Source organism: Moschus berezovskii, chromosome 12 (assembly GCF_049115385.1).
Source record: "Moschus berezovskii isolate FMDL1 chromosome 12, NW_MosBer_1.0, whole genome shotgun sequence".
NCBI lineage: Eukaryota > Metazoa > Chordata > Mammalia > Artiodactyla > Moschidae > Moschus > Moschus berezovskii.
Window position 1 is genome coordinate 44,134,498 of NC_142471.1, and position 26,290 is coordinate 44,160,787.

The following is a 26,290-nucleotide window of genomic DNA, read 5'->3' on the forward strand; positions in this document are numbered from 1 at the left end:
TAGCAATAAACACTCATCCACATGCCTCAGTGCAATACGGTGACCTTGGTAGGTGAAATGATGAAACAGGGTACTGGGTGTAGAAATCCCACTTAGACAGTGCAGAGCAGCGCAGCTGGGGGCAGTAGCTCTGTCATTTACAGGGTGCTCCTCTCACTTCCCAGTGCTCAGTGGGCGACCAGACACTGCCCTCCTGCCCTCCTTAAGAAGTTGGGCGTGTCTCCCTCGTGCATGGCCTGACTCCGGCACTCTCTCCCTGCAGGTAGCACAGAAGTACTCCCTGGTCATCGTGCGGGGCCACCTGGTCTGCGAAGGGCTCCTGCTCTTCGGCCAGCAGCACTTCTACATCTGCGAGAACTTCACGCTATCTCCCGTGGGTGATGTCTACTGCACCCGCCACTGCTTATCCAAGTGAGTGCCCCTCCAATCCTGGCAAATTCTGCCCTGACCCCAAGCTGCCTTCTCAGCCACCCCACGCCTATGCCTCCCACCTTGTTCTTTCTATGGGCTCAGGTTTGGGCCTGAAACTGAGCCATGAGATAAAACAGAAGAACATTAAGGCAGAGGCACCCATGACTAAGAGTCCCCAGAGCTAAAATCTGGAGCAGTTAACCATACAGCAGCTCCTCAGGCTCTCCTGCTATGAAATGCACCACAGGACAAAAGGGATCGCTCTTGAGGTTATTTGGATAATCGAATCCAGTCCCATCAATATACTTATTCAACCACTTTTTTTTAAACTGGAGTATAGTTGATTTACAATTCTGTGTTACATACTGCTGAAAAATAATGTGTATATATGTACAACTGAGTCAACAACTTCTTGCTTGTTCATCCTTATGCAAGACATCAGGCACTGCCTCTTTATCCCCACAAGGCCCGTAATACAATCAGCAGCATATACAGGTTCTTTTGGAAAGAGTTTGGAGCACACTATCATCAAGGGACAAAATACACGTTATGCGAGGACTCTTCAGGGTTCACAATTGGAGAGATGATATGTGGCTGGTATGGTGAGGGACAGCTACTTGGAGAAGTGAGCTAAGATTTGGTCCTTGAAGGATGAGTGAGATTTGGGTAGAAATTTGAAGTCATTTTCATACCAACTAATACCAGAGATCTTTGGCAGGAAATTCTGAGGTTCTTCTCTGGGATCAAATGTATTGATAGTTTGTGTATTTGGGTTCAATCAACCCTTATTGAATAATTCTCTAGTGTTTATGAAGTATTGCCATTCAAAACCAAATGGATTGTGCTTGCACTTTTGCTAGTTATTGTCAGTTGTATGTTTTCATCACTTGTGAAGAAATTTAGATGCCAATTTCTTTTCTAGTTAGCCAAGGCTCAAGTGATGACAAGATAATCTCTTAGCCCAGTGGCTATCAAGCTAAATTACATTGACTCACCTGGAGGACTTGATAAAGTAGACTTCTGGGACCCACCATCATCCCAGTTTCTAAGTTGGTAGATCTGGGTTAGGGCCTAAGATTTTACCAAATTTGCAACTAATGCTCATGCTACTGGCCTGGGAACACACTTTGAGAATCACTATTTAAGACTATTGACAGAGGAACCAGAGTCTTACCTGCCAATAAGCAAGAATTTTAACTCCCAAGTGTCATATTATTTCCAGCCTATGTGAAGAAGTGAGAATTTAAGGATTGTGGAAGGATAGACGTCATCCCACCCTCCTTTGATTTAGGTTTGTTTTAAAATGCTTGGCCTTCTCCTCTCTGCTAACATCCATCTTTTATCCATACCAAATGTTCATCCATTGCAGTGAATCTTCTATGCTCTTTCAAGGCAGGCATATAATTAATACTTGGCACACTCATCTCATTTTATTGCTCATGTTTTATTGATACTGATCAATATGGACAATGGGTCTGCAGACTCGCCTTTCTGAGAGCTGATGAAATCTTTCTACTCCACCTATATACATGGAGTGCCCGTGAAATGACTCACATAATCCATTGCTTCACTCTCCACCTCTGGTTAGTGTTGGATAAGATCTTATTGATTAGGTAAATTGTGTTTATGAGGTGAATGTAATCATGATCCAATTGACTATATCTGCACTTTTAATAGAAACCCAGTTGTTGGGTTGGATGTACTCAAGTCTGGAAATGTCCTTTTCTAGAATGCAAGTAGGAGAGTAGTGAGAATATTTAACTACCTTAGAATTGCATAGGTAATTTTAGTCACCATACCTCTAAGAAGTGTTTGTTAACCAGACAGTGTTTTCTCTCTGAGCCCGTGTCTACTACTTGAAGAAAATGCTGGCACTTGTGGAGATGTGGCTCTCAGAGATGGGCCATTAGATCGTGTGAAATCAATGGATATTAAGTCTTATTTTGACCATGGAGACTAAGGAAGATATATAAATAAGCCAGTTAAAAATAAAGCTAAGTCAACTCTGAAATGTTTCTCTACAAGACTGCCATCAATTTGAGGATAGTTGAGCCTTAGACTTTGAAAGAAACTCCCTGATGTACCATAAAAACATCCCAAATAAAACTTAAGAACACTGACAGTCTTCCAGCAGGTACTTTGTAACTTTCCTCAGAAAGCAAGACACTTTCTTGAAGGTTATATTTTGCTTTGAGGGAGATTCCTTCTTGGCTGAATAAGGTAACTGTGTTTTCTGTGTAACTAGTTTTCTGGGGCTGTTGTACAAAGTATCAAAAACTGGGTGTCTTCTTAAAAAAGAGAAATTTATTATCCCTCAATTCTGGAAGCTAGAAGTCTGAAATCAAGGTGACAGCAGGGCCGTGCTCCCTCTATAGCTTTAGGGGAGAATCCTTCCTCGCCTCTTCAAGCTGCTGGTGTTTCCTGGCCATCCCTGATGGCCCAAGGCTTGTAAACACACATCTCCAGTCACATGGCCATCTTCTCCCTGTGTGTGTCTGTCTCCGTGTCTGTTTCCCTTTTATTGGGGGATACTAGTCTTACTGGATTGGGATCTATCTTCGTGACCTCACTTTATTATCTCTGTTATTTACCTATTTCTAAGTAAAATTGCATTCTGAGGTACTGGGGATTAGGATGTCAACCTACATCTTCTGGGGGACACAATTCAACCTATAACAGTGGTGGCCAAGCTCATTAGATGTAGTGTTTGATTCATTTGGTGGGAATCTAAACCATCCAACTGGCTTTTTATGATTGGTGCTTTTAGTCAGCAGTTTTAAGGCATCAGCTCTCTGTTTCATTTCATTCAACAAATACTTATTGAAAGTCTGTCTTATACCAGGACTGGGTTAGACTCCACAGATACACAGCTCAGTCGGATGAGGCCTGAGTCTGGTAAAGAATTTGTGATCTGGCAGATGATTTGGGTGCAAATTCCAGATATAAACTGGTAATTGGATTGCCCCATACAAATGTGGGACAAATCAAAGTATGTTTTAATCTGAAATCCACTTCTATTACCAAAGACCCAGTCAATCAATATCATGATTATCGTTTAGTGCCATGTGATTTCCCTAGTTAAGAATATCATATTAAAAGTTAGACTATGATCATCTTGTCCGAGACCATGTTGAACAGGGACTGTTTAGTGGAGGCTCTTCATTTTCTGCCTCATGTTTCGGGAACTTGAAATTTGTCCATACCTAACTACGCATCTCTTTCACTTTTCCCCCACCACATCACCAACCCATTTCTGACCCCGACACCCAGAGAGCCTTCTCACACTCACGCTCTGCACCCGGTGTCACTGTCCTGAAGGTGATCGCTTTGCCTTGTGTCCCCTCCTCTGGTAAAGCCAGTGTCCCATATTACTCCTCAGTGCAGGGCTGACACAGAGTTTATTGGGTAAGTGGGTGCTGGCACATCCCCCGATGTGTTCCAGAAACTCAGGTTCAGGCAGGTGAGCAAGCCCCCACTGGACACCCTCTCACTGCATGTATTGCTTTCTTTCCAGCATTAGCGACCCATTCATCTTCAACATGTGCAGCAAAGACAGGTCCTCTGACCATTACTCGTGCCAGCGCCACAGCTATGGTGATCTCAGGGAGCTCCGGCAGACGCGCTTCCTCTTGCAGGTAAGACCTGGGAGGGGCTCGGAGGAAGGACCATCCCTTCCCTAACCCTAACCCTAAGACCTGGTGGTGGTTCAGGTGCCATCGAGGCCCCATCTGAATGGGAGGGGCACACATTCTTGACCCCTTCACCCATGCACAGCCCAGGGCCCTTTGGGACACCTGTGAATTCCCCTGGCTTGTGTTGGGCTGGTCCCCTGGATGGGACAGAGTTCTGCCCTCTACTTCACCCTCTCCCTGCTGCTGCTGCTGCTGCTAAGTCACTTCAGTCGTGTCCGACTCTGTGCGACCCCATAGACGGAAGCCCACCAGGCTCCCCCATCCCTGGGATTCTCCAGGCAAGAACACTGGAGTGGGTTGCCATTTCCTTCTCCAATGTGTGAAAGTGAAAAGTGAAAGTGAAGTCGCTCAGTCGTGTCCGACCCTTAGCGACCCCACGGACTGCAGCCCACCAGGCTCCTCCATCCATGGGATTTTCTAGGCAATCGTACTGGAGTGGCTTGCCATTGCCTTCACCCTCTCCCTAGTCCCTGCCATTTGGCCACTGGGCCCTTCTCTCTGTTACCATCAAACTTAGGATCCAGCCTCTTTGCTTTATTTTCCCCTTGACATGCCCCAGAGCTTCCCAGAGACTCAGGAATACAGGACAGGACAGCTCCATTGCCTGATGGCAGAGCTGACGACTGAGAGTTGCGTGACAGTCTTCCCTGTTCAGACCACAGGGACACCTCCTCAGGCTACTGCCTCTACCCTCTGCCCTCCTCAAATCTTCATCTACCTTCAAGCTCCGTCATTTCCTGGGCCAGGTGATTTAAAGATCTCCTGATTGTCCCCTCCAACCAGGATCCCAGAACCTTGTCTTGTGTATTCAAGTGCTCATCGAGCTGCTAAACAGAGCAGACTCCTTCCAGAGGCAGGGTTCTGTTATCACTGAGTCACAGCCAAATACTTCTGATCCCCTACCTTGGAGGCACACCACCTGGTTTACAAGCATCACCTCAGTGGCAAAGGGAGGAACAGCTCTGGGGTTCCCACTGGCCTCAAACACATCTTGCCCTCAGCAGTCCAGCCTCTGCAATAGCAAAGCTGCAACTGTGCCCAAGGGCCTCCCAACACCTGGCAGGGGAAGAGATGAGGGACCACCCTTGTGGGAGAGGAGGGGCCCAGACCCCTTCCCCCATTCTCTCTGCAGGGTCTCTGTTCTGCATAGGCCAACAAAACAGTGCTTGGCCCTGGAACAGAATAAGTGTACCTTTCAGTTGTAAACTTCCTTGTCTCGTGACCCTCCTGCTGGAGGCCTCATTGTTATTTATATTATTATTATTTTCTGAAGCTAAAGCTCAAGGGAGCCTTTCAGAGGGGCTCATTCTAGGGAGGATCAGTTGCCCCCACAGAGAAGATCCAGCCAGCTGCTGGCTCTGACTGGCTGTTTCCCTCTCTCTCCTTCCTTCTCTGCTGCTTTTGCCCACAAAGCATTGGTTCTCATTTTTCCAGCCCTCAGTGCCCTTCTCAGAGAGTGAGCCAGAAAGGGGTGGATGGAGGAGGCCCTGTGCCGATGGTTCTGACCAGGGTCAGCATGGGCCCAGTCCTGACCATGGCTTGGCACAGTCAGGCACCTCTGGGCTTCCATTTCTCTCCAGTGAACAGGCCACTGCTTCTCGTCTTTTCCACTATTACATAATATAGCACTTAGCACATTTTGGGCACACAGCAAGTACTCAAAAATTATTTTTTTACTAATTGTATGTCTATTTACATGTTATACATAGTAACCACTAGGTATCAGTAAGTGAGTCTTTCTCCCCAGTAAAAGGAGATTGTTTCCAGATGGTTGGTTAGCGTGACAGTGGTGGAAGCCAGAAATGGGAGGGTGTGTGAGCATGTCCAAGTGGGGCTGGGAGAGCTTCATGTGCAAGGCTCCCATTTGCCCAGCCCTAGATTCTCCCAGAAGGAAGTCAGAGCCTGGGCACTCAAAGTTGCTGGGGCAAGTCACGGGCTCCGTAGATTCTATGTTCATCATCTATTTGCACGTTATTTATACTTCTGTATGTAGAAAAAATTCTGAGGCTCTTATGTACATCTGCAGAGGAGAAGGGTGCTACATTATCATTACAGATACTTTCCCTCTGCTCAGAAGTCTAATGAACTGGACTTTGAGAACTCGCTTCCAGCCAGGAAGGAGCGGGACCTGACTGTTGTTGGATGCAGCACCCCATCTCTGAGTCTGACCCTCACCCTCCCTGTCTCTCCCTCCATGTTCGGACCTCACTTCTCAGGCCCTTCCTCAAGCACTGAGTATTCTCTCCCTGGCCCGGCCTCATCCCTGAGCTTCATCCTATATGTAGGCTCACTCTATCACTATTCCAAGTCTAAGAAAGGAAAAGGGAAGGCAGGCAGGTTCATTTAAGTGTTAACAAAATACCCTTGAAGTGACATTGCTATGTCAGTGTGGCCACATCAAAATGGCTCAGCAAAGTGGATTTGGCAAAGCCCCTGTGCCTCAAGTATGCAGGTCAGCATAGGATGCTGCCCAGGTTAAGGCTTGCATCCACTCACTCAACCAGCCCCCCTAGTGTTTCTGGTAAGATGATCCTTCAATTCAGGAAATGAAACCCTTGACTCAGGAGTAGAAGTGTCTGAAGATGTCATTGAGCACTTTCTTCTCTTTGTCGCCTCCTCGCTTTTCGTGAGTTGGGCTCTTGTTTCCTTCTTCAAAGGAACTCTGAGATCTCCTGCCCTCCTACTTACTCTGTGAAGACTCCAATTCATCACTGTTACCACAGTCTTCATAACCCTTGTAGGAGGTTGGAAGGACTAACCAGGAAATGTTGCCTTTGTCGATCTAAATAAAGAAGTAACTGAGGCAAGCTTGAATTTACCAGAAATTGAGTTGATTCAAAAATAACAGGGGAATAACCACTGAGGAAAGGCAGGCTTTTGTGAGCCACAGGCTAATGGGTTGAGGATTTGAGGTCGGCTGTCAGCAGCAGCAGCATCTATCTACTGGCAAAGAGTACAAGGTGGGCGTGTCCACTCAGAGTCCAAGCAATAAGTTCATTGCTTTGCGGACGGGAGAGATTCTTGGTGGATGTTCATTACTTCGGAGGTAAGTCTTCATCTTCTGCCAATTAAGCATCTATGGGAAATCAGTCTCTCAGTCCTGAAGTTCTGTTTTCCAGAGGACACATGCCTGAGATTTGCCCTTTCATGTCTCTGGGTTCATTTTAGACTGAAATCCTTCCACACCTGACATAGAGTCCCAGATGGCCCACAACCATGGCTCTGTTGCGTCGGCTGTGGAGCAGGGCAGGGGGCGGGGGAGGGGGGTCTCCATCCACCCTAGGAAACTTCAGAGCAGTAAAAGGGGTTTCTCTTTGTAGGACATTGCCCTGGAGATCTTTTTCCAAAACGGATATTCCAAGTTTCTTGTCTTCCACAACAGTGATCGGAGTAAGGTCTTCAAAAGGTAAGAGTTTGAAAATCCTCTGCTAAGGAAACTGATCATGAACCAACAGCAGAAGAACAGCTCTGTTCTCAGGAGATTATTCTCCACCCACAGTGAGCAGGATTTAGGTTAGACTCAAGAAAGAACTTACCCGCAGAACTCTTGAGTTATGGAACAGAGTAAAGAGAAAACCATAAAACCTCCTTCTCTCAATCCTGGAAAACAGGCTCTATTTCATGAACTGAAGTAATTTGGGCCAGTAAAAACTGAAGGAAGGAAAAAAAAATGTGCAGACACAACATATTTAATGGGTCTTCCAGAATTTCCTGGCTTTATTTTTTAATTTTCCAAGTAATTTTTTTTGGCTTAATCTTTCTTTTTGATCCCAGTTGCCAATTTTAGTTGCTCTGACTTCATATTTCATTGGAAAGAATTCTTAACAACTGATTTCCCACTTCTGCACGGAACATCTTTTTTTCTTAAAGAGAGACGCGTACTGTCTTAGTTTAACTTAACATTCTCCAAAGAGATTAATCAATCTAAGAAATTTAAGCTAGACCTTAAATTTTATATTATTAAAGTTAGAGATATGTGAATGTGCAAAGAATCTAGAAAGAGTCAAAAGGTAGGTTCCTAGCCAAGAACAGATGACACGGAAGCTGGGTCAATAGTCATATTCAGCTCCACTTGGGGCTAAAAGTCCTGAGGTGAGATTTGACATCCCTGGCCTGCATGTTCCAGGCCATTTTGTGCTCAAAGATTCCAGCCTTACCTTCCTGCTGGCCCTGGCCTATCGGTGGCACCAGGGCCAGCTGCTGGGTCCCAAGGACAGGGCCAGAGTGGAGAAAATGACTCTTGCAGAGAGGCCATCTGAGCCAGCTCTGGGCACATCTCCATTGACTGTGATTCTCCCTTTGAGGCTCTTCCAAGGACTGCTGTTATATCACCTCCTAAAACGTCTTCAAGTTCCATTTTAAACCAAACTGAAGAAGTAGACAGGCAACGCTGAACCTCATGTTCATGTTCCCTTATGATTTCTATGTACTACACAAAGTTTTTCACAGTTGAGCTAGAAGTCGTCTACATCCATAGCTCCGGCAGTGAATGGTACCAACCATATCCCACCCTTGTTCAAGGAGCATGAACGTAAGATGGCACCTGTCCCTGGAGTACTGCAGTGGTGTCTGAAATCAGTAATGGAAATACCTGTGCCCAGCCCAGAGGAGGTCTCTAAAACACGCAATTTTGATTGCAACTATTGTTTTATTGTTATCATTGTTGTTATTTAGGCCAGAGCATCTAATGGCAGAGGGTGCTAATGGGGTGCGTCAGAGGTACACCCAGATCTGGGGACAGATGGGGTTCACTGGAAGGGCAAGAATGAACCTGATCTCTAGCCTGCTTCTGAAAATGTTTTCCTAGTGGTGGAAGGGTCCTGACTCTGCTGATAGAATAATCCTTTCCCTTTTTGTCTAGCTTCTGCTCTTTCCAACCCAGCTTGAAAGGAAAAGGCTTCCCGGAGGACACGCTCAATCTAAGGTAACAGGTACAGGGAGGAGGCCAGCCATGCACTCTGGGCAAGGTGTTGGCCTTGCTCTGATTTTATTTTCCTAATCCTCCTACTAAGAAGGCATGCAGAGAGCACGTCAATCTGCCTGCCACTTAATTTTTCACCCTCCCTTCCCCATACAACCTGTGTCCTCCTGTAGTTCCTTCTGCCAGTTAAACTGCCAGAGACTTGAAGTCCCAGGTGCTCTGTGGCTTATTCAAACCAAAATGGCAGGAAGTTGCCCTCTGCCTATGGAAGTGTCAACCTAGGCCCAACCTTGGTGTCAGGGCTGCATGTTGAGGTGTGAGCAGTCCCAGGTCTGTCCTTTCTATCCAAGACTCTGAAATCTCAGATGGTAAGTCAATAAATGTACAGTGATATGCAAATAAGACACTAATTGGTGAATCTATGAGATGGAACATCTTTAAATGCTTACAGCCCCTTACCCAGGCCCCCACCCCCCAGTACCACATTCTCTGGAAGCCAGTGCTAGATCGGTCGGTGCTTTTATTTCAGTTAGGAAGGGGAGTAGGAAAAAGATGGTGGTTGCTGGTTTTCTCTAAGATTATGTAGGCCTTGGGCCAAGGGGAGTTGTGTACAGAATATTTATAATGACTATGGAATGGGTGCCACCAAGTCATTCACAATTATGTATCCATGGCTTGTTATGTCTGGTGCTTGTTGCTTAACAGAGGAACATGGAAAATACTCAAAATCTCCCCATTTATTGTGTTTACATTCTTATGAGAAAGAAAGCAAAATGAGTGAAATGTAAAGCATATTAGAGAGTGATATGTATAAAAACTAGTTGGTTTTGAAAGCATAGGAGGGTTTGAAATCTTAGGAGGATAGGGAAAGCCCTCTTCAAGAAAGTTAATATTTGAATTAAGACTTGAATGAAGTGGGGAGACAAGTTATTCAGATAACTGAAGCAAACATTGCAGGCCAAAGGAAGAGCAGAGCAAGGACCTCAAGGGTGGTGAAATGGGCTTGGCTGGGACCACAGTGGTCAGGGTGCAGAGAGTCAGTGGGAACAGAGATGAGAGAGGTAACAGAGCTCATGTAAGCCTTGGGGGCTCACGCTAATGGTGTCAGCTTTTACTCTGAGTAAATGGGAAGCATTGGAGGGATCTTATGACCTAACTTAAATTTTCAAAGACTTATTTTGTCTGCTATGTCGCAAACAGAACACAGTAGGTCAAAGGCAGAAGCTGAAAGATTGGTTAGGAAACTCTTGTAGTAATGCAGATAAGAGATCGTGATGCCATAGACAAAAATAAACTCAAAATGGATTAAAGATCTAAATGTAAGAGCAGAAACTATAAAACTCCTAGAGGAAAACACAGGCAAAACACTCTCCGACATAAATCACAGCAAGATCCTCTCTGACCTACCTCCCAGAGTAATGGAAATAAAAGCAAAAATAAACAAATGGGACCTAGTTAAACTTAAAAGCTTCTGCACAATGAAGGAAACTATAAGCAAGGTGAAAAGACAGCCTTCAGAATGGGAGAAAATAATAGCAAATGAAGCAGCTGACAAAGAATTAATCTCAAAAATATACAAGCAAATCCGCAGCTCAATTCCAGAAAAATAAACGACCCAGTCAAAAAATGGGCCAAAGAACTAAACAGACATTTCACCAAAGAAGACATACAGATGGCTAACAAACACACGAAAAGATGCTCAATATCACTCATTATTAGAGAAATGCAAATCAAGTCCACAATGAGGTACCATCTCACGCCGGTCAGAATCGCTGCTATCCGAGTCTACAAGCAATAAATGCTGGAGAGGGTGTGGAGAAAAGGGAACCCTCTTACACTGTTGGTGGGAATGCAAAATAGTACCGCCACTATGAAGAACAGTGTGGAGATTCCTTAAAAAACTGGAAATAGAACTTCCATACGACCCAGCAATCCCACTGCTGGGCATACACACCGAGGAAACCAGAATTGAAAGAGACACATGTACTCCAATGTTCATCCCAGCACTGTTTATAATAGCTAGGACATGGAAGCAACCTAGATGTCCATCTGCAGACGAATGGATAAGAAAGCTGTGGTACATTTACACAATGGAGTATTACTCAGCAATTAAACAGAATACATTTGAGTCAGTTCTAATGAGGTGGATGAAACTGGAGCCTATTATACAGAGTGAAGTAAGCCAGAAAGAAAAACACCAATACAGTATACTAACACATATATATGGAATTTAGAAAGACAGTAACGATGACCCCATATGCGAGAGAGCAAAAGAGACACAGATGTATAGAACAGTCTTTGGGACTCTGTGGGAGAGGGTGAGGGTGGGACAATTTGAGAGAATAACATTGAAACATGCATGACACAGGATGCTCAGGGCTGGTGCACGGGGATGAACACAGGATGCATGACACAGGATGCTCAGGGCTGGTGCACGGGGATGAACCAGAGGAATGGGATGGGGAGGGAGGTGGGAGGGGGTTAAGGATGGGGAACACATGTGCACCCATGACTGATTCATATCAGTGTATGGCAAAACCACTACAATATTGTAAAATAATTAGCCTCCGATTAAAATAAATTAAAAAAAGAGAGAGAGTGTGATGGCTTGGATTGGGGTGGGTGGCAGTAAAGATGGTGTGAAGTGCTCAGATTTTGGACATATTTGGACATGATTGAAGGTATATCTGGTGGGATTTGTTGACAAGTCAATTGTGGGTGGCTTATATGTATATGAGAGAAAGTGCTTAAGGATAAGACCAAGCACTGGGGCTTGAGCAATTGGAAGATGAAATGGGGAAGATCACAGAAAGAGCTACTTTGGGGAAGTAGTAGATAACAGGGGCTCAATTTTGGATGTGTTAATTTTGAGATACCTGTCAGCTATCCAGGTGGAGATGTCATTCAGGTCATTGGATATATGCTTTGAAAATTCAAGACACTCCGGAGAAATACATACCTAAGCTCATAGAAGACAAACTTTGACAAAATGAGGAAGCTGGAGAGCTGGTCCTAGGATCTGGGACCACCCAAACAGATAGGGCACATGGTGAGGCTGTGCTGCTAAGGCCAGCCATGGGCTTAAGGAGCAACTTGATTTGGGATAATAGTAAGTGTTCAATAAATTGTAATTCCTTTGCTTAGTTTTAGAATCAACTGTTAGTATACTTTGGGCGTGTGTACACAGCAATTGATTAAATACAGGCATCTGTGTTCTCAGCTCTTTTGAATCTCTCCCAGCCCTTCTCTTACCAGCCAAAGTGTACTTTCATGAGTTTCAAAGGGGAAGGTAGTGGTGGCTCCCAGCCTTAGAAAGTCATGGCTAGCCATTGCCTTATGCCTGGAATGAACTTGGCCATTTTTTCTTTGGATTACCAAGGATAATGCCCAGTCTACACACTGAGTCTTTAAAAATGCCTAGCTGCACTGTACACGCTTTAGTGAACGTGAGCTTCTCTTCTCTGAAGGAGGTGCATGGTCCGTTCTGTGGGTTTTCACCTGGCCCAGGATGCTTGACTATCCTATTGGTTTTTATATCTTCAACCCCCAGCTCTTCATAACTGGCTTGGTCTCTCTAGAGACCATCTCCCATATACAGGAAACCAGATCTTTTGGGTTCCCGAATTTTGCCTGAAATTTCAGTGACAATGGCTGCCTCCATATCTGAATTCCAAGGATGGTCTACAAACTTGGATCCCAAATGGAAAATATTGTATTGGCAAAACATCCATTCGAGTTTTTCCTTAAGATGGTGCAAAAAACCCAAATGAACTTTTTGGCCAACCTGCAAAACCTAGGGGTAGCCTGGGATCTGTAATCCATCTGTGTCTCCCCATTGTACAAGAGTAGACCATTCTGAAGGCAGCATGGTGGCATAATCAGACATCTGTGGGGGCCAAGGTTCTGCAAGCATACAGGAGTTTCCAACATAAAGCCAGCTGGACCCCCCTGGACATGTGTCTGATGGCCAGAAAGCTCCACGATGTTAAACACAGGCAGGCTGTAGGCAGATGTGAGAATAGCTGAAGTTACAGGGAAAGGGAAGCTAGTAGGAAATAAACATGTGAAGAAACACACATCTTTATAGTTAAAAGTATCTGCACCCTTCCACAATGGGCTGGAAATAGTTTCAAAACAAAATATGGGGTATAATGATCCTTTACGAATTACCCCTAAACTCCGTTAAAGGACAAAAACATAGATGTGATATCAGGTACCCAAAGTGATCTAGCTTCTCTAATTGTCCTGAATCTAAGAAAACCCAAGCAATTGTGCTAGGTTACATCATTTCCCAGTGACAGATAATAAGAAACAGATGGTGTGAAGGGCATCTTTTTTTCTGGAACATACTTTCCTTTGGCACTGATAAATAGGGTCAAAGAAGTTAATTCCCTTGTTTATAAAAAATGAATAAAAAGCACTGAAGAATATAATTTTCTATATTGATTCACTGAAAAATAGAGCCCTAACATTTGGACTTCTTTCTGTACAGACTTTTCTTTGGGATGCTAACATGATCTGGCTCAGTTCCATTCCTTTCTGGTGATCTCAGCTCCTATTGAGCTCAGAGTTTACAAAGCTCAGAGAAATACAAGGCCCAGATGCCTATCTGGCTCTTCCTCTTTCTCAAATCTCTGTTGCACACTACACACATCTTTGAATGGGCTAGAGGCATCCTTCCACAGCTATGGTCCCTGAGGTCTGAAATATTCACTTGCCACATGTTAAGACAAAAGTATCCCTGGCCTGGAAGAAATTGTTGGTTTTAAGGCAGGGCTTATATTTGGGGCCTTACTGTATTTGTAAATTCTGAAAGGTTTTCTCAATTTTATAGCTAACTTCAATGTAATGGTTAGGATGAAATTCATTTTTTGGCACGAAGTTCTGCAGTTGAGTAAGTAGTGTCCTGTATAGATTTCGTTTAATGAATGAGTCTCCTTCGTAGAATAGCTTTGAAACACAATGAAAGGAAAAGAACTTAGAAAACCAAACATAAGAAGCTATAAATCCCCATAAGAAGAGGATCTTCCATAACAATCAGGGCGTCACTGTTACCAGTGTGGAGGCTAAATTTCAAGTACTCCATCTTCCCATTTCTGCCGCTTCAGTCACTACTCTCCGGAGGTTGTCACTGATGACCAACTAGGAGGCTGAGAGTCTGTAATGTGCGTGGTTACTTTGATAAAGAGAACTTCAGCTCCATCACTGAGTGGAGAAACATGCTCTGTGGGCATCTTGGCAAAGCACAGCCCTAGGAGGGCAGTAGTAGGGGCTGCACAACTCAGACCCTGGGGTTAGAGCAGAACCACTAGAGCCAGAGGTGAACTAAACACCATGCGGGAATAGCCAATGCCCTGGCATTGTGGCGCTTCTCACACGGTTGGCTCAATAGGCAGTGGGCAGTGGAGTCTGCTGACCAGAGGTGAGCTCTGCCTGGGTCCTGCTCAGGCCTGGTTTGGGCCCCATTTGTGCTGCTCCTTGTCTTTAATGTTCATATTTCCTCTTAGCTGTATTCTTATCCACGCTTGCATGTGTGCTAAGATGCTTCAGTCATGTCTGACTCTTTGCGCCTCTATGGACCATAGCCTGCCAGGCTCCTCTGTCCATGGGATTCTCCAGGCAAGAATACTGGAGTGGGTTGCCATGCCCTCCTCCTGGTGATCTTCCTGACTCAAGGATCAAACCCAAGCCTTGTGTGTCTCCTGCATCGGCAGGTTGGTTCTTTACCACTAGTGCCCCCTGGGAAGCCCTGTCCTTATCCATGACCTCAGGCCTATTTTGAGGCAGAGGTCTACCTGAAGTCCTCTCTGCACCAAGCCTGGCCCCTTTCTCCAATCAGCTTCACCTGGTCAACTGCTCACATGGGGTAGTGGACAGGTATGTTAAAGTCCAGAACTGTGAAAGGAACACTTGCTGATTCATGGTCCCCCCACCCCATTTCCTGCTTGTGCCTAACCACCACCAGAAAATCTGGAGCACAGATCAAGAAGCCATGTATTGTCTTTTTATTATTTTGACATCTTTCTCAGGAATATTCAAGGATAAGATCAACATGGATAATTTTACATTAGTCCAGTGATATGAAGTTAAGGTGTTTTTCCTCCTAAAATGCCTTAACTCTTTGGGATGGTTGAGGAACTTTAAGCTTGCCGTAGTTACTCATAAGTTAGCACTTGGCAGATACAGAAGGATCTGTTTATCACTTCATATAGGCTGTAAGATTTTTTGTTTGTTTTTTAATTTTAATTTTTTAATACCAATAATATTTTGTATTGGGGTATAGCTGATTAACGATGTTGTGATAGTTTCAGGTAAAGAGTGAAGGGACTCAGCTATACATATACATGCATCCATTCTCCCCCAAACCCCCTCCCATCCAGACTGGAACATAACATGGAGCAGAGTTCCATGTGCTGTACAGTAGGTCTTTGTTGGTTATCCATTTTAAATACAGCAGTGTGTACATGATTTTAAAATGTTTCTATTTTGAAAGAACTGTAGAATCATTGGAAGTTGCAAAAGTAACACAGAGAGACCCTATGGAGCCTTCACTTAAATTCCCCTCAATGGTTGAATCTTATGAAACTCTAGTACAGTTTCAAAATCAGGAAATTGACATTAGTACAATATGTTTGCATAGTTCTTTGTCATTTTGTCATATGAGTAATTGTGGATGTTGATAGTGGTGGTGGTTACAAGAATCTACATAAAGGTATCTCTTAGGCTACTAGTTCATGGTGATGCCCACCCTCTAATACCCGACATCATCCTTAACCCCTGGCAACCACTGGTCTGTTTTCCATCTCTACCATTTTGTCATTTATAGAATTTTGTATAAATGAAATCATAGAGTATGTGACCTTTGGAACTAGGCCTTTTTTTTACTCAGAATAATGCCATTGAGATCCATCCAAGCTTTGTGTATGTCATATGTTCTTTTTTATCATTGAATAGTATTCCATAATGTGGAGTAAACCATTCCCTGACAGAAAAGAAAGAGGAATAAAATGTAGAAGATGCCTCATAACCAGAGCTGGTTTAACCACTTGCTTATTGAGGAAAATTTGCTTGTTTCTAGTTTGCAGCTGTTACAAATAAAGAAACTGACATTTAATGTAATTATTAAGATGTTAGGTCTGCCAAATTTTATTTTTTGTTTCCTATTTTTCTCTCTATTGTACATTTCTGTCTATTTTTCCTGCCTACCTTTGCATTACTGAAAGATTTGTTAAAATTCTTCATTGATTTATCTGTAGTATTCTTGAGGTTTTTTGGTATAAATTCTTTGTACAGATTTTTAGTTGCTTGTGGTATTACATTATACATACTTAATTATCAGAGGCAATTGGTGTTGGGATCTTACCAGTTAAAGTGAAGTATAAAGACCATAAATCTTTTAAGTCTTAAAGTCTTCTTTTCTTTTTTTTTTTTATTGGAGGCTAATTACTTTACAATATTATATTTGTTGGTTTTTCCATACATTGACATGAATCCCATTAAAGTCTTCTTTTAAATTGTCTGTAATTTATATCTATCATTTTCTTAAATATTTCCTCTATATACATTAAAAAGAAACCACACACCAAGTATTTCCCAAAGTCATTTTCACACACAGGTAATCTAACACAAAAGAAGGAAAATTAATTTTAAAAACAAGTCAGTGGTTTGGCCAGCACTGGAGAGCCTGGCTTCCGGAATGTTCCCCTTGCCACTCTCTCTTCTCCTAACTGAGGGCTTTTCTTCAGAGCTGTTTAATCTCGTTAGCTGATTAGTCTTCAAGTTTTTGCCATAAGCTACTCTAGGGTGATGTTGAGCATATCCTGGGGATGAAGACACAAGAGGCCAAAGCAATTACTCCAAATCATGGAGGAAAAACACAGCAAGGGCAGAGGTCACACAAGGGTCACCTAGGTTGTGCCTGGCTTTCAGAGAGGGTGGTTACTTGGTTAGCAGGAATGAGGGTTTTGTTCTGTTTGAGGAAAGAGAAAATCTTGTGGTTTTCCTATCAAGTATTTTGGGGCCTAATACACTCTCTAGGAAGTAAAGGCAACTGTGGTATTTTAGGGCATGAGGGAGCATCAGCATTAAACCTTTCCCTGACAGAAAGAGGAATAAAATGTAGAAGAAGCTTCATAACTGAGCTCTATCTCCCAACTTTACTCATAATATTACCAGGGTTTCCTGATGAACCAGAGGTCTAAGGTGAATGTATCCTGGGGCATATCAAAGGCCCCTGCCCATTTATTTCTCAATCCTGGTGACGTTCAATGCACTTGAAACCCCTTCCTGAGACATGGCTATAAGAACAAAAGTAGCATAAAGCACCTAGAGACCAAAGATGGCAAAAGGTATCAGTTGGAGGTAAACCCAGGAGAGGTGCTAGAGAGAGATTTTGCAAACCAAGCACAGTGGGAGAAGTTGTTACAACAGAGCAGGAGAAGGGGTAAAGGAGAAATCTGTATTCCAGACTAAGACACTTTGTAGGGGGAGCAGGTAGATCTGTCTCCTTAACTCATTAATTCTAAAGAAAAAGTGTCTCAAGTGGGAGGAACAGAAATGGGCAGCATCCACATAACTAGCCATCACTTCTTGTTTGGATCAAATGCCCTCACATGGCTTCTTGGGTCAGAGATGAAGTAGCTAAACTAGCAGGATGGCTACTTAGGAACGTGTTCAAGGCTTGACATTCTAGTGGGGTCTCCTGGGCCTAAGCCGTGGCATCTCATTATTCATTTCACAGTCATGTGTCCCCTACTCATCTATAGAAGGGATTCTAAGAAATAATTTTGGACTTTAAATGAAGACGAAAATATAAAGGATGACATTCAGGACTCACAGGGATGCAATGAAATCAGTCCACTAATATATTACTGGTAGACTAATAAACGGGTGCAAACATTCTGTAAGCTACTTAGTAGCATATATCAAAAATTGCTTTAAAAACATACGCTTTAGTACAATATTTGCAACAATGAAGATATATCAAGGAAATAATGCAAAATATTTTAAAGATTTTAATCATAGAGGCTTTATCACAAAGCAATTTGGGAAATGACCTAAATGTCCAACAAGAACTTAGTTATGTATATCTATGTTTGACTATCTTGCAGATGTTTTAAATTAGGGTTATTAAAACCATGCAGCCACATGTGTTTCCAAGAAGGATAAAAATGATGTGAATGTAATTATTTTAACGACGCATAAAATATACACAGAAAAATAACTAGTAAGGAAATCTGTCAATGTTATAGCTGACTTACACTGTAAAGCTGTGGACACTTTAAGCTGCTCTATTTAAAACTATGCTGCGGTATTGTTACTTTTATAATAGACAACATTTAATAAAAAGAAAAACTAGAAAGGGAATTTTGAATCTTCAGAGATTTTAGAAGTATGATAGAGTCGTCAAGCGTTTCTAAGGAAAACAATCAGTGAGGAGTGAAGAAATGAAATACGCTGTCTGCTATAGTGTATATAACATGAAAAAGAAATACATTAGTCACAGCAAACTAATTGATAACTATTAATATTTCCCAGTGCTTTTCTGCTGATGACTACAAAACTTGCTGCCAACACAGGAAAGCCTTGATTTAAAATAACAAACAGCATCAAACTTTTTTGAAGTTATCTTCCTTGATCCCTTTCTTTTAGGCAGTGTAAAAATGTGAGTGAGTGGTACAGAGAAAGCCCTCAGCTCTTGTGAGTTCTGTGAGCAGATCTAGAGTGACTAAAGGCACTGTCCAAAGGGATCTCAACTCTGAGATGCACTGAGCTCTAGTTCTTAGAGAGAACTGACTTATACTGAGTACTCACTCTTGTGAGCTATCTGCTTGAGATGCATGACAACCCTTGGAGTTGGGCTGGTGTTATTTCTACTTTACAGATGAAGGAACCAAAGCCAAGTAAAATGCCCAGGGAGGTAGCAAGTAAAAAGCAGAGCTTCCCTGGGCCCAGATCTGTACAACTGCAGAAACGTTGTCTATTCTCTGTGCCAGGTTAGCCCTGCACACCACTAGGCTCTGATCTCTTAACTTCCTCAAACAATGACATTATGCCCTGTCTTCTTTCTACCTGCCTTTCCTACAGGTTGCAGAGGGCAGGACAAGCTTTCCCCCACAGGACACAGTCCCTGCACTTACTGGCATAGTGCCTTAGTTCAGTTCAGTTCAGTCGCTCAGTCGTGCCCGACTCTTTGCAACCCCATGAATCACAGTACGCCAGGCCTCTCTATCCATCACCAACTCCCAGAGTTCTAGTAAGGTATTTATCTATTGACTGCAGTAACCCCTATTTGCACCCATCTTTTCCTTATTCCGCGAAGGTATGGAAAAGCATTGCACATAATTAGATGGGAGTGAACCCTCATTCATTCACAGACAGTCAAGGGCTTGCAGGTTTAGTCTAAAAGCTACTAGAGCAAATTATGCAAATGTAGAAAAGAGAAAAGAATAGGACTGCTTTGCAGGCAAAATGTTAATGCAAATACTTAATGATATCTGCCCAACTCTGTAGCCCAGTTTTGTCCCCTCCCCAAGACTAAACGTCCATCTGCCCTACTACCAACCAATGCTTAGAGATGCCTGACTTTTGAAGCCCTGGCCCAAAGCATTCCAGTAGAAAAAGCTCCACAATGGGGAGCTGGTAGTTGATCCTGAAACCTGTGATAATGAGACAAGATTGTGTCAGCTGCCCACACCACAGGCTGTAGGCAAGAGAGGTCTGGGGCAAAAATGAGATGGATGGCCCTTTCCAGATTCATTGTGCCTGTATGTGTGGGTGTGTGCATGGAGAGAAGACAGAAGTGGATGAAATGACAAAGAACTAAAAGCCCTTTGATCAACAAAATCACAAGTCAAGGAGGTAGGGAAAGGTATTTTATGGGCTTGGCTGGAGAAGCTATTGCAGTAATGGCAGAATCCCTCAGTTTTCTGAGGATGCAGCCCATTGTCACCTTCCCTCCCCCTCCCTTTTCCCTTCCTGTTTTAGGGTCAGGGTCCCAGGTCACCTCCAATCTTCCTGGGATTCCTTGGCCATTGAGTTGGGTGAGACCAAAGTGGAAAAGATGGCCTTTCTTGGTGTTGCCGTAGCCATGCTCTTGATTTTGTTCAGCTTGTCCCGGGCCTGTTGGCATTTTTTCAGGCAAGTCCCACACAGATCCTTCTCTTCCACCAGATATAGGTTGTCCAGCCTTCTGATGGAATCCATGAACATATCCGATGACTCTGCCTTGGGAAAGGGATTTCGCTTTGTGTTGAGCTTTTTCAGCTTGGGGAGCTTGGAGATGCTGTTGGGAATGTTGCTCAGCAGGTTGTCATGGAGCCCCACCTCATGGAGCTCCTTCAGAGCACCCAGTGTGGTGGGCACGCTGTCCAGATGGTTCAGGCCTAGATTCACGGTGCGGACATTCTTGAGTTGATTGAGCTCTACGGGTAGCCCATTGGTGGTCAGCCTGTTGTTGCTGACATTGAGGTAGAGCAGAGAGGTCATCTGGCCGATGGTCTCGGGGAGCTTGTCAATGTAGTTGCTGTGCAAGTCCAGCCACCGCAGGTTCTGGAACTTGGAGATGGCGTCAGGAATCTTCTTGATCAAGTTCCGGCTAAGGTCGAGCTCATCCACATCAGTGAGTCGCAAAATACACTTGGGAAAGGTGGTAATTCCCATCTTGCTCAAGTCAAGGCGTTTCTTTCCATCAAATGTGATCTTGATACAATTCTTGGCCACAGCGAGGGTGATCTTTTTGCCCTTGGGGCCTTTTGCTCCCTTGGCCATGTTCTTTTAGTAAAGAAGTATATTTGAAATATGTTGTTCTGATTGATTGGTGTTCAGTTAGAGGAAATATCACATGAAACTGCTAGAAGATAGACTCTGGTAAAAAGAGAAAAATGTCCAGTCAGATGATGTAAGGATACTGGACTGCCCCAAATCATAATGCTTTACTTCTAATGGTTTAAAAAGAGAGAAAGAGGAGAGTAGAGAGAAGTTAGGCCATTAGCAGAAGGAACCTAGCCAAAGACCTTCAGCAAATTGAATGCACTCCTCACACCTCATGCTCCTAGATGTAAAATGGGAGATTCAAGGTTGGCCTGAAGGGTGTTCAGTGCCCCCCCGGCTATGCCATTCCCTGACTTATGTCCTGGATTATTACATACACCCCCTTCTGGGTGTGTGTTGAGGGCGGAGTAATGTCTTGGATATGTGCCTTTCCCCCAATCCTCATATAAATCTAGTCTTTTCTTAGAGTTATCCTATGAATCCCTAGTGTGGGACTGCTGAGTTCTCGGAAGCAATATAGCCTTGATATAAGGGAATAAGGTGGGAGGAGTTAATAATGATTTACGTATTACATCTCTCTTCACCCTTTTGGACCCAGAGGAGCTAGTCACTGCAACTGTAATTGCAGTGTAATAAAAGTGGCACAGAAAAGCCCCCAGGTAGGAGAACGTGTGTACACCATGCCCATGAGCACAGAGGGTCAGGGTAGAGCCTGGAAGAACAGAAGGCAGGGCTGCCTTTTTCCACCTCCAACCCCCTTGTCTTCTGACCCTCACATACTTCATGCTGTAATTCAACTGTAGACCCCTCTGCACCAATAGATGTGATAGGACTGTCACATCCAGGACTGTTAGGACAGTTAGGACTGCCACCGTTAGAAAAGTAGTGCATGCAGAGTGACAGGTTGATTCTGGCCTCAGAAGATGTGCTTAGAAGTCCAGTTCTAACACAAACAATTTTCTTAAATTTTCAGTGCCTCGATTTCCTTATTTGTGAAAACAGCCCCCTTTAAGAACTCTTGTGGAGTATAAATTAAACTCTAAAGTGCTACAACAGTACCTGGTACATAGGAAAAGACTGATTTATGTTAAATATTATTGTCGGGACCTTTGCACATACTGATTTTAATTCTCAACAATCCAGTAAGATCCATAGGCTTATCTGCATTATAAAGAGAAGAAGACTGAGGCTTAGGAGTGAGGAAGGTCTACAGTTAGGAAGAGGCTGCAACTGGCCTGCCTATTCTAGAAGCTCTTTTCTCTTCTAGAATTTGGTGTCTCTGGCTTGCTGATTTTCTATTTTGGATCAAGTTCCCCCTACCCAGAAGCAGCGTGCTGTCAGGAGAAAGGGCACTGCCTCCGTTTCCCGGCAGGGATGGGTGGGGAGGCGCTCTGCACTTGCTCTGCTTCATCAGCCAGGCCCTTTTTCAGGAGCTCGTTTGTGTAACACATGTAGTGCATGCATGCTCAGTTGCTCCGTCGTGACTGACTCTTTGTGACCCCATGGACTGTAGCCCACCAGGCTCCTCTGTCCATGGGATTTCCCAGGCAAGGATATTGGAGTGGGTTGCCATTTCCTCTTCCCGGGAGGAAATCCACATTCAGACAGAATCAAACTACTCAAAATTAAAGCAAAAATTAAAGTAAAAACAACACGTTGCCTACTGGGAAACAGCAATATGAATTATTATAGGTTTCTCACTAGAAACTGTGGAGGCCAGAGGTAACTGGAAAAAATATTTTCTAAATAATGCTGAGAAAAGGAACTGTCAACCAGGCCGTGAATGAAGACATCCTTTATGAATGGAGGCAAAATAGATAATCTCAGATGAATGAAAAATAAAGGAATCTTTAGATGAAAGAGAAACTAGAGAGAAGCTTGAACTTTGAGAATAAGGGAAGAGCAGTGGAAATAATAAATATCTGATAAATATAATAGGCTGTGTTTTTTCTCCTTTTACAATTTTTAAAATACAAGTGATGACTGAAAGGAAAAATTTTAACTGCCAATGTATGTAGATGGAATACATGACAACTACAACATAATGGGAGAAGTTAATGAGACCTAGATGGTAGGTAAGATTTTTAAGTTGTTTTGGAAATAGTAAAGTTTAATTCTCAGTAAGCTGTAGAAAGATAAGTATGTATATTTTAATCTCCAGAGCAATCAGGTGGATTATAAAATAAAATATTCAGTTATATGCCATCTCAGTTTAAATAAACAAAAGTAAGTTAAACTAAAAGAATGGGGAAACAAACTTACTATGCAAAGACTAAAGGAAAAGTGGAGTGAAACTCTTCATGACTTTGAATTTGGCAAAACTATAACCCATAAAAGGAAATATTGACAATTTGGTTCAACAAAATTTGAAATCCTTGCTCTGAAAGACAAACAAAACCCCATATCCATCAAAGAACCAGTATCCAGAATTTATAAAGAACTCAAGGTCAACAATAAGAAAATAACAATACAATTTTTTTAAATGCCCAAGAGATTTAATGAAACATTTCACCATAGAAGTTGTATGGATGGTTCAGTTCAGTTCAGTTCAGTTCAGTCGCTCAGTCGTGTCCGACTCTCTGTGACCCTATGAATCACAGCACGCCAGGCCTCCCTATCCATCACTAACTCCCGGAGTTCACTCAAACTCATGTCCACAGAGTCGGTGATGCCATCCAGCCATCTCATTCTCTGTCGTCCCCTTCTCCTCCCGCCCCTAACCTTTCCCAGCATCAGAGTTTTTTCCAGTGAGTCAACTCATTGCATGAGGTGGCCAAAGTATTGGAGTTTCTGCTTTAGCATCAGTCCTTCCAATGAACACCCAGGATTGATCTCCTTTAGAATGGACTGGTTGGATCTCCTTGCAGTCCAAAGGACTCTCAAGAGTCTTCTCCAACACCACAGTTCAAAAGCATCAATTCTTTGGCGATCAGCTTTCTTCACAGTCCAACTCTCACATCCATACATGACCACGGGAAAAACCATAGCCTTGACTAGACAGATCTTTGTTGGCAAAGTAATGTCTCTGCTTTTTAATATACTATCAAGGTTGGTCATAACTTTCCTTCCAAGGAGTAAGCGTCTTTTAATTTCATGTCTGCAATCAGCATCTGCAGTGATTTTAGAGCCCAAAAAAATAAAGTCTGACACTTAAGCCAGAAAACCACAAAGCATTGCTCAGTGCATTAGTCACTAGGGAAATGTAAATGAAAATCACAGTCAGATACCACTGCACAGTTACTAAAATGCCTAAAACAGAAAAAAACAAACAAACATAAAAACCAACAATACAAAGATTTGGTGAGGCTCTGTGGAGCAACTAGAATGCTCACATATTGTTGATGGGGATTCAAAACAGTAATATCACCATGAAAAAAAAAAAAACAGTTTGGAAATTTCTGGTAAAATTAACCGTACCCTTATTATATGACCCAGCATTTCCCCAACTAAATACTTAACCCCCACCCCCCAAAGCCAAAAACTCATGTTCCCATGAAAACTTGTGTTTATAATTGCTCTATTCACATTTGTCACAGAGGGAAACAAAAAATCTGAAGGTCTTTCAGTGTCTGGATGGATAAGAAATTGTGGCTTATCTTATAATCGGTACTATTAAGCATAAAGAGAACAAGTCTATTGATACATGCAACAACTTGGATGACTCTCAAAATCATCCTGCCGAGTAAAAGAAGACAGTCTTAAAAGTCTACGTAATGAATGAGACCATTTATATAACTTTCTGGAAACACCACCACCATAGGTACAGAAACCAGATTGGTGGTTGGTTGCCAGGGACTAGGGATGGGGAAGGTTTGACAACAGAGCAACACAAGTGAGTTTTCTGGAATGTTGAAACTGCCTGTACCCTGATTATGGTGTTGGTTACATGAAGCTGTACATTTAGAGCTCAGAGAACTATATACAAAAAAACTGTATACCAACTTTATTGCAGGTAAATTTAAATTTAAATTAAAAAAAAAAAAACCTCAATAGACTATTTCTGTCATAATCTACTTCCCATTCTCAGCCTTACTGGGAAGTCTGATTTTTTCATTCCCCAATGTTTTGCCTTTGACTCTGTGAATCAGAACAAACTGTGGAAAATTCTGAAAGAGATGGGAATACCAGACCACCTGACCTGCCTCTTGAGAAACCTGTATGCAGGTCAGGAAGCAACACTTAGAACTGGACATGAAACAAGAGACTGGTTCCAAAAGGAAAAGGAGTACGTCAAGGTTGTATATTGTCACCCTGCTTATTTAACTTATATGCAGAGTATATCATGAGAAATGCTGGACTGGATGAAGCACAAGCTGGAATCAAGATTGCTGGGAGAAATATCAATAACCTCAGATATGCAGATAACATCACACTTATGGCAGAAAGCAAAGAAGAACTAAAGAGCCTCTTGATGAAAGTGAAAGAGGAAAGTGAAAAAGTTGGTTTAAAACTCAACATTCAGAAAACTAAGATCATGGCATCTGGTGCCATCAGTTCATGGCAAATAGATAGGGAAACAATGGAAACAGTGACAGACTTTATGCTTTTGGGCTCCAAAGTCACTGCAGATGGTGATTTAAGCCATGAAATTAAAAGACGCTTACTCCTTGGAAGAAAAGTTATGATCAACCTAGACAGCATATCCGGAGAAGGCAATGGCACCCCACTCCAGTACTCTTGCCTGGAAAATCCCATGGACAGAGGAGCCTGGTAGGCTGCAGTCCATGGGGTCGCGAAGAGCTGGACACGACTGAGCGACTTCACTTTCACTTTTCACTTTCATGCATTGGAGAAGGAAATGGCAACCCACTCCAGTGTTCTAGCATGGAGAATCCCAGGGATGGGGGAGCCTGGTGGGCTGCCGTCTATGGGGTCGCACAGTCAGACACAACTGAAGCGACTTAGCAGCAGCAGCAGCAACAGACAGCATATTAAAAAGCAGAGACATTACTTTGACATCAAAGGTCTATCCAGTCAAAGCTATGCTTTTTCCAGTAGTAATGTATGGATGTGAAAGTTGGACTATAAGGAAAGCTGAGCACTGAAGAATTGATGTTTTTGAACTGTGGTGTTGGAGAAGACTCTTGAGAGTCCCTTGGACTTCAGGGAGATCTAACCAGTCCTTCCTAAAGGAAATCAGTCCTGAATATTCACTGGAAGGACTGATGCTGAAGCTGAAGCTCCAATACTTTGGCCACCTGATGCGAAGAACTGACTCATTGGAAAAGATCCTGATGCTGGAAAGATTGAAGGCAGGAGGAGAAGGAGATGACAGAGAATGAGATGGTTGGATGGCATCACTGACTCAATGGACATGAGTTTGAGTAACCTCTGGGAGTTGGTGATGGACAGGGAGGCCTGACGTCCTGCAGTCCATGGGATCACAAATAGTCGGACACGACTGAGCGACTGAACTGAACTGAATGTTTTGCCTTGTAAAGGGCATCCGCGTGTGTATCATGTGGGCACTGCTGGGGTATGTATGCATGCAAAC

At 43.2% G+C, this 26,290-nt stretch overlaps 2 protein-coding genes across 6 annotated transcripts in view; one reads left to right on the forward strand and one right to left on the reverse strand.

Moving 5' to 3' along the window:
* Positions 1 to 26,290, forward strand: part of WDFY4 (WDFY family member 4) — a 255,392-nt gene that overhangs the window by 178,931 nt on the left and 50,171 nt on the right. For all 5 annotated transcript variants that reach the window (XM_088842090.1, XM_088842089.1, XM_088842091.1 and 2 more), the window contains exons 44-47: positions 263 to 411; positions 3,926 to 4,046; positions 7,424 to 7,509; positions 8,965 to 9,027. In XM_088842090.1, the coding sequence (XP_088698216.1) occupies positions 263 to 411; positions 3,926 to 4,046; positions 7,424 to 7,509; positions 8,965 to 9,027 (419 nt within the window). The remainder of the gene's footprint in view (positions 1 to 262; positions 412 to 3,925; positions 4,047 to 7,423; positions 7,510 to 8,964; positions 9,028 to 26,290) is intronic.
* LRRC18 (leucine rich repeat containing 18) lies at positions 19,403 to 20,828 on the reverse strand. Its single transcript, XM_055425266.2, has one exon. It carries the CDS (start codon positions 20,791 to 20,793, stop codon positions 20,026 to 20,028), a length of 768 nt encoding a protein of 255 aa, XP_055281241.2. The 5' UTR covers positions 20,794 to 20,828; the 3' UTR covers positions 19,403 to 20,025.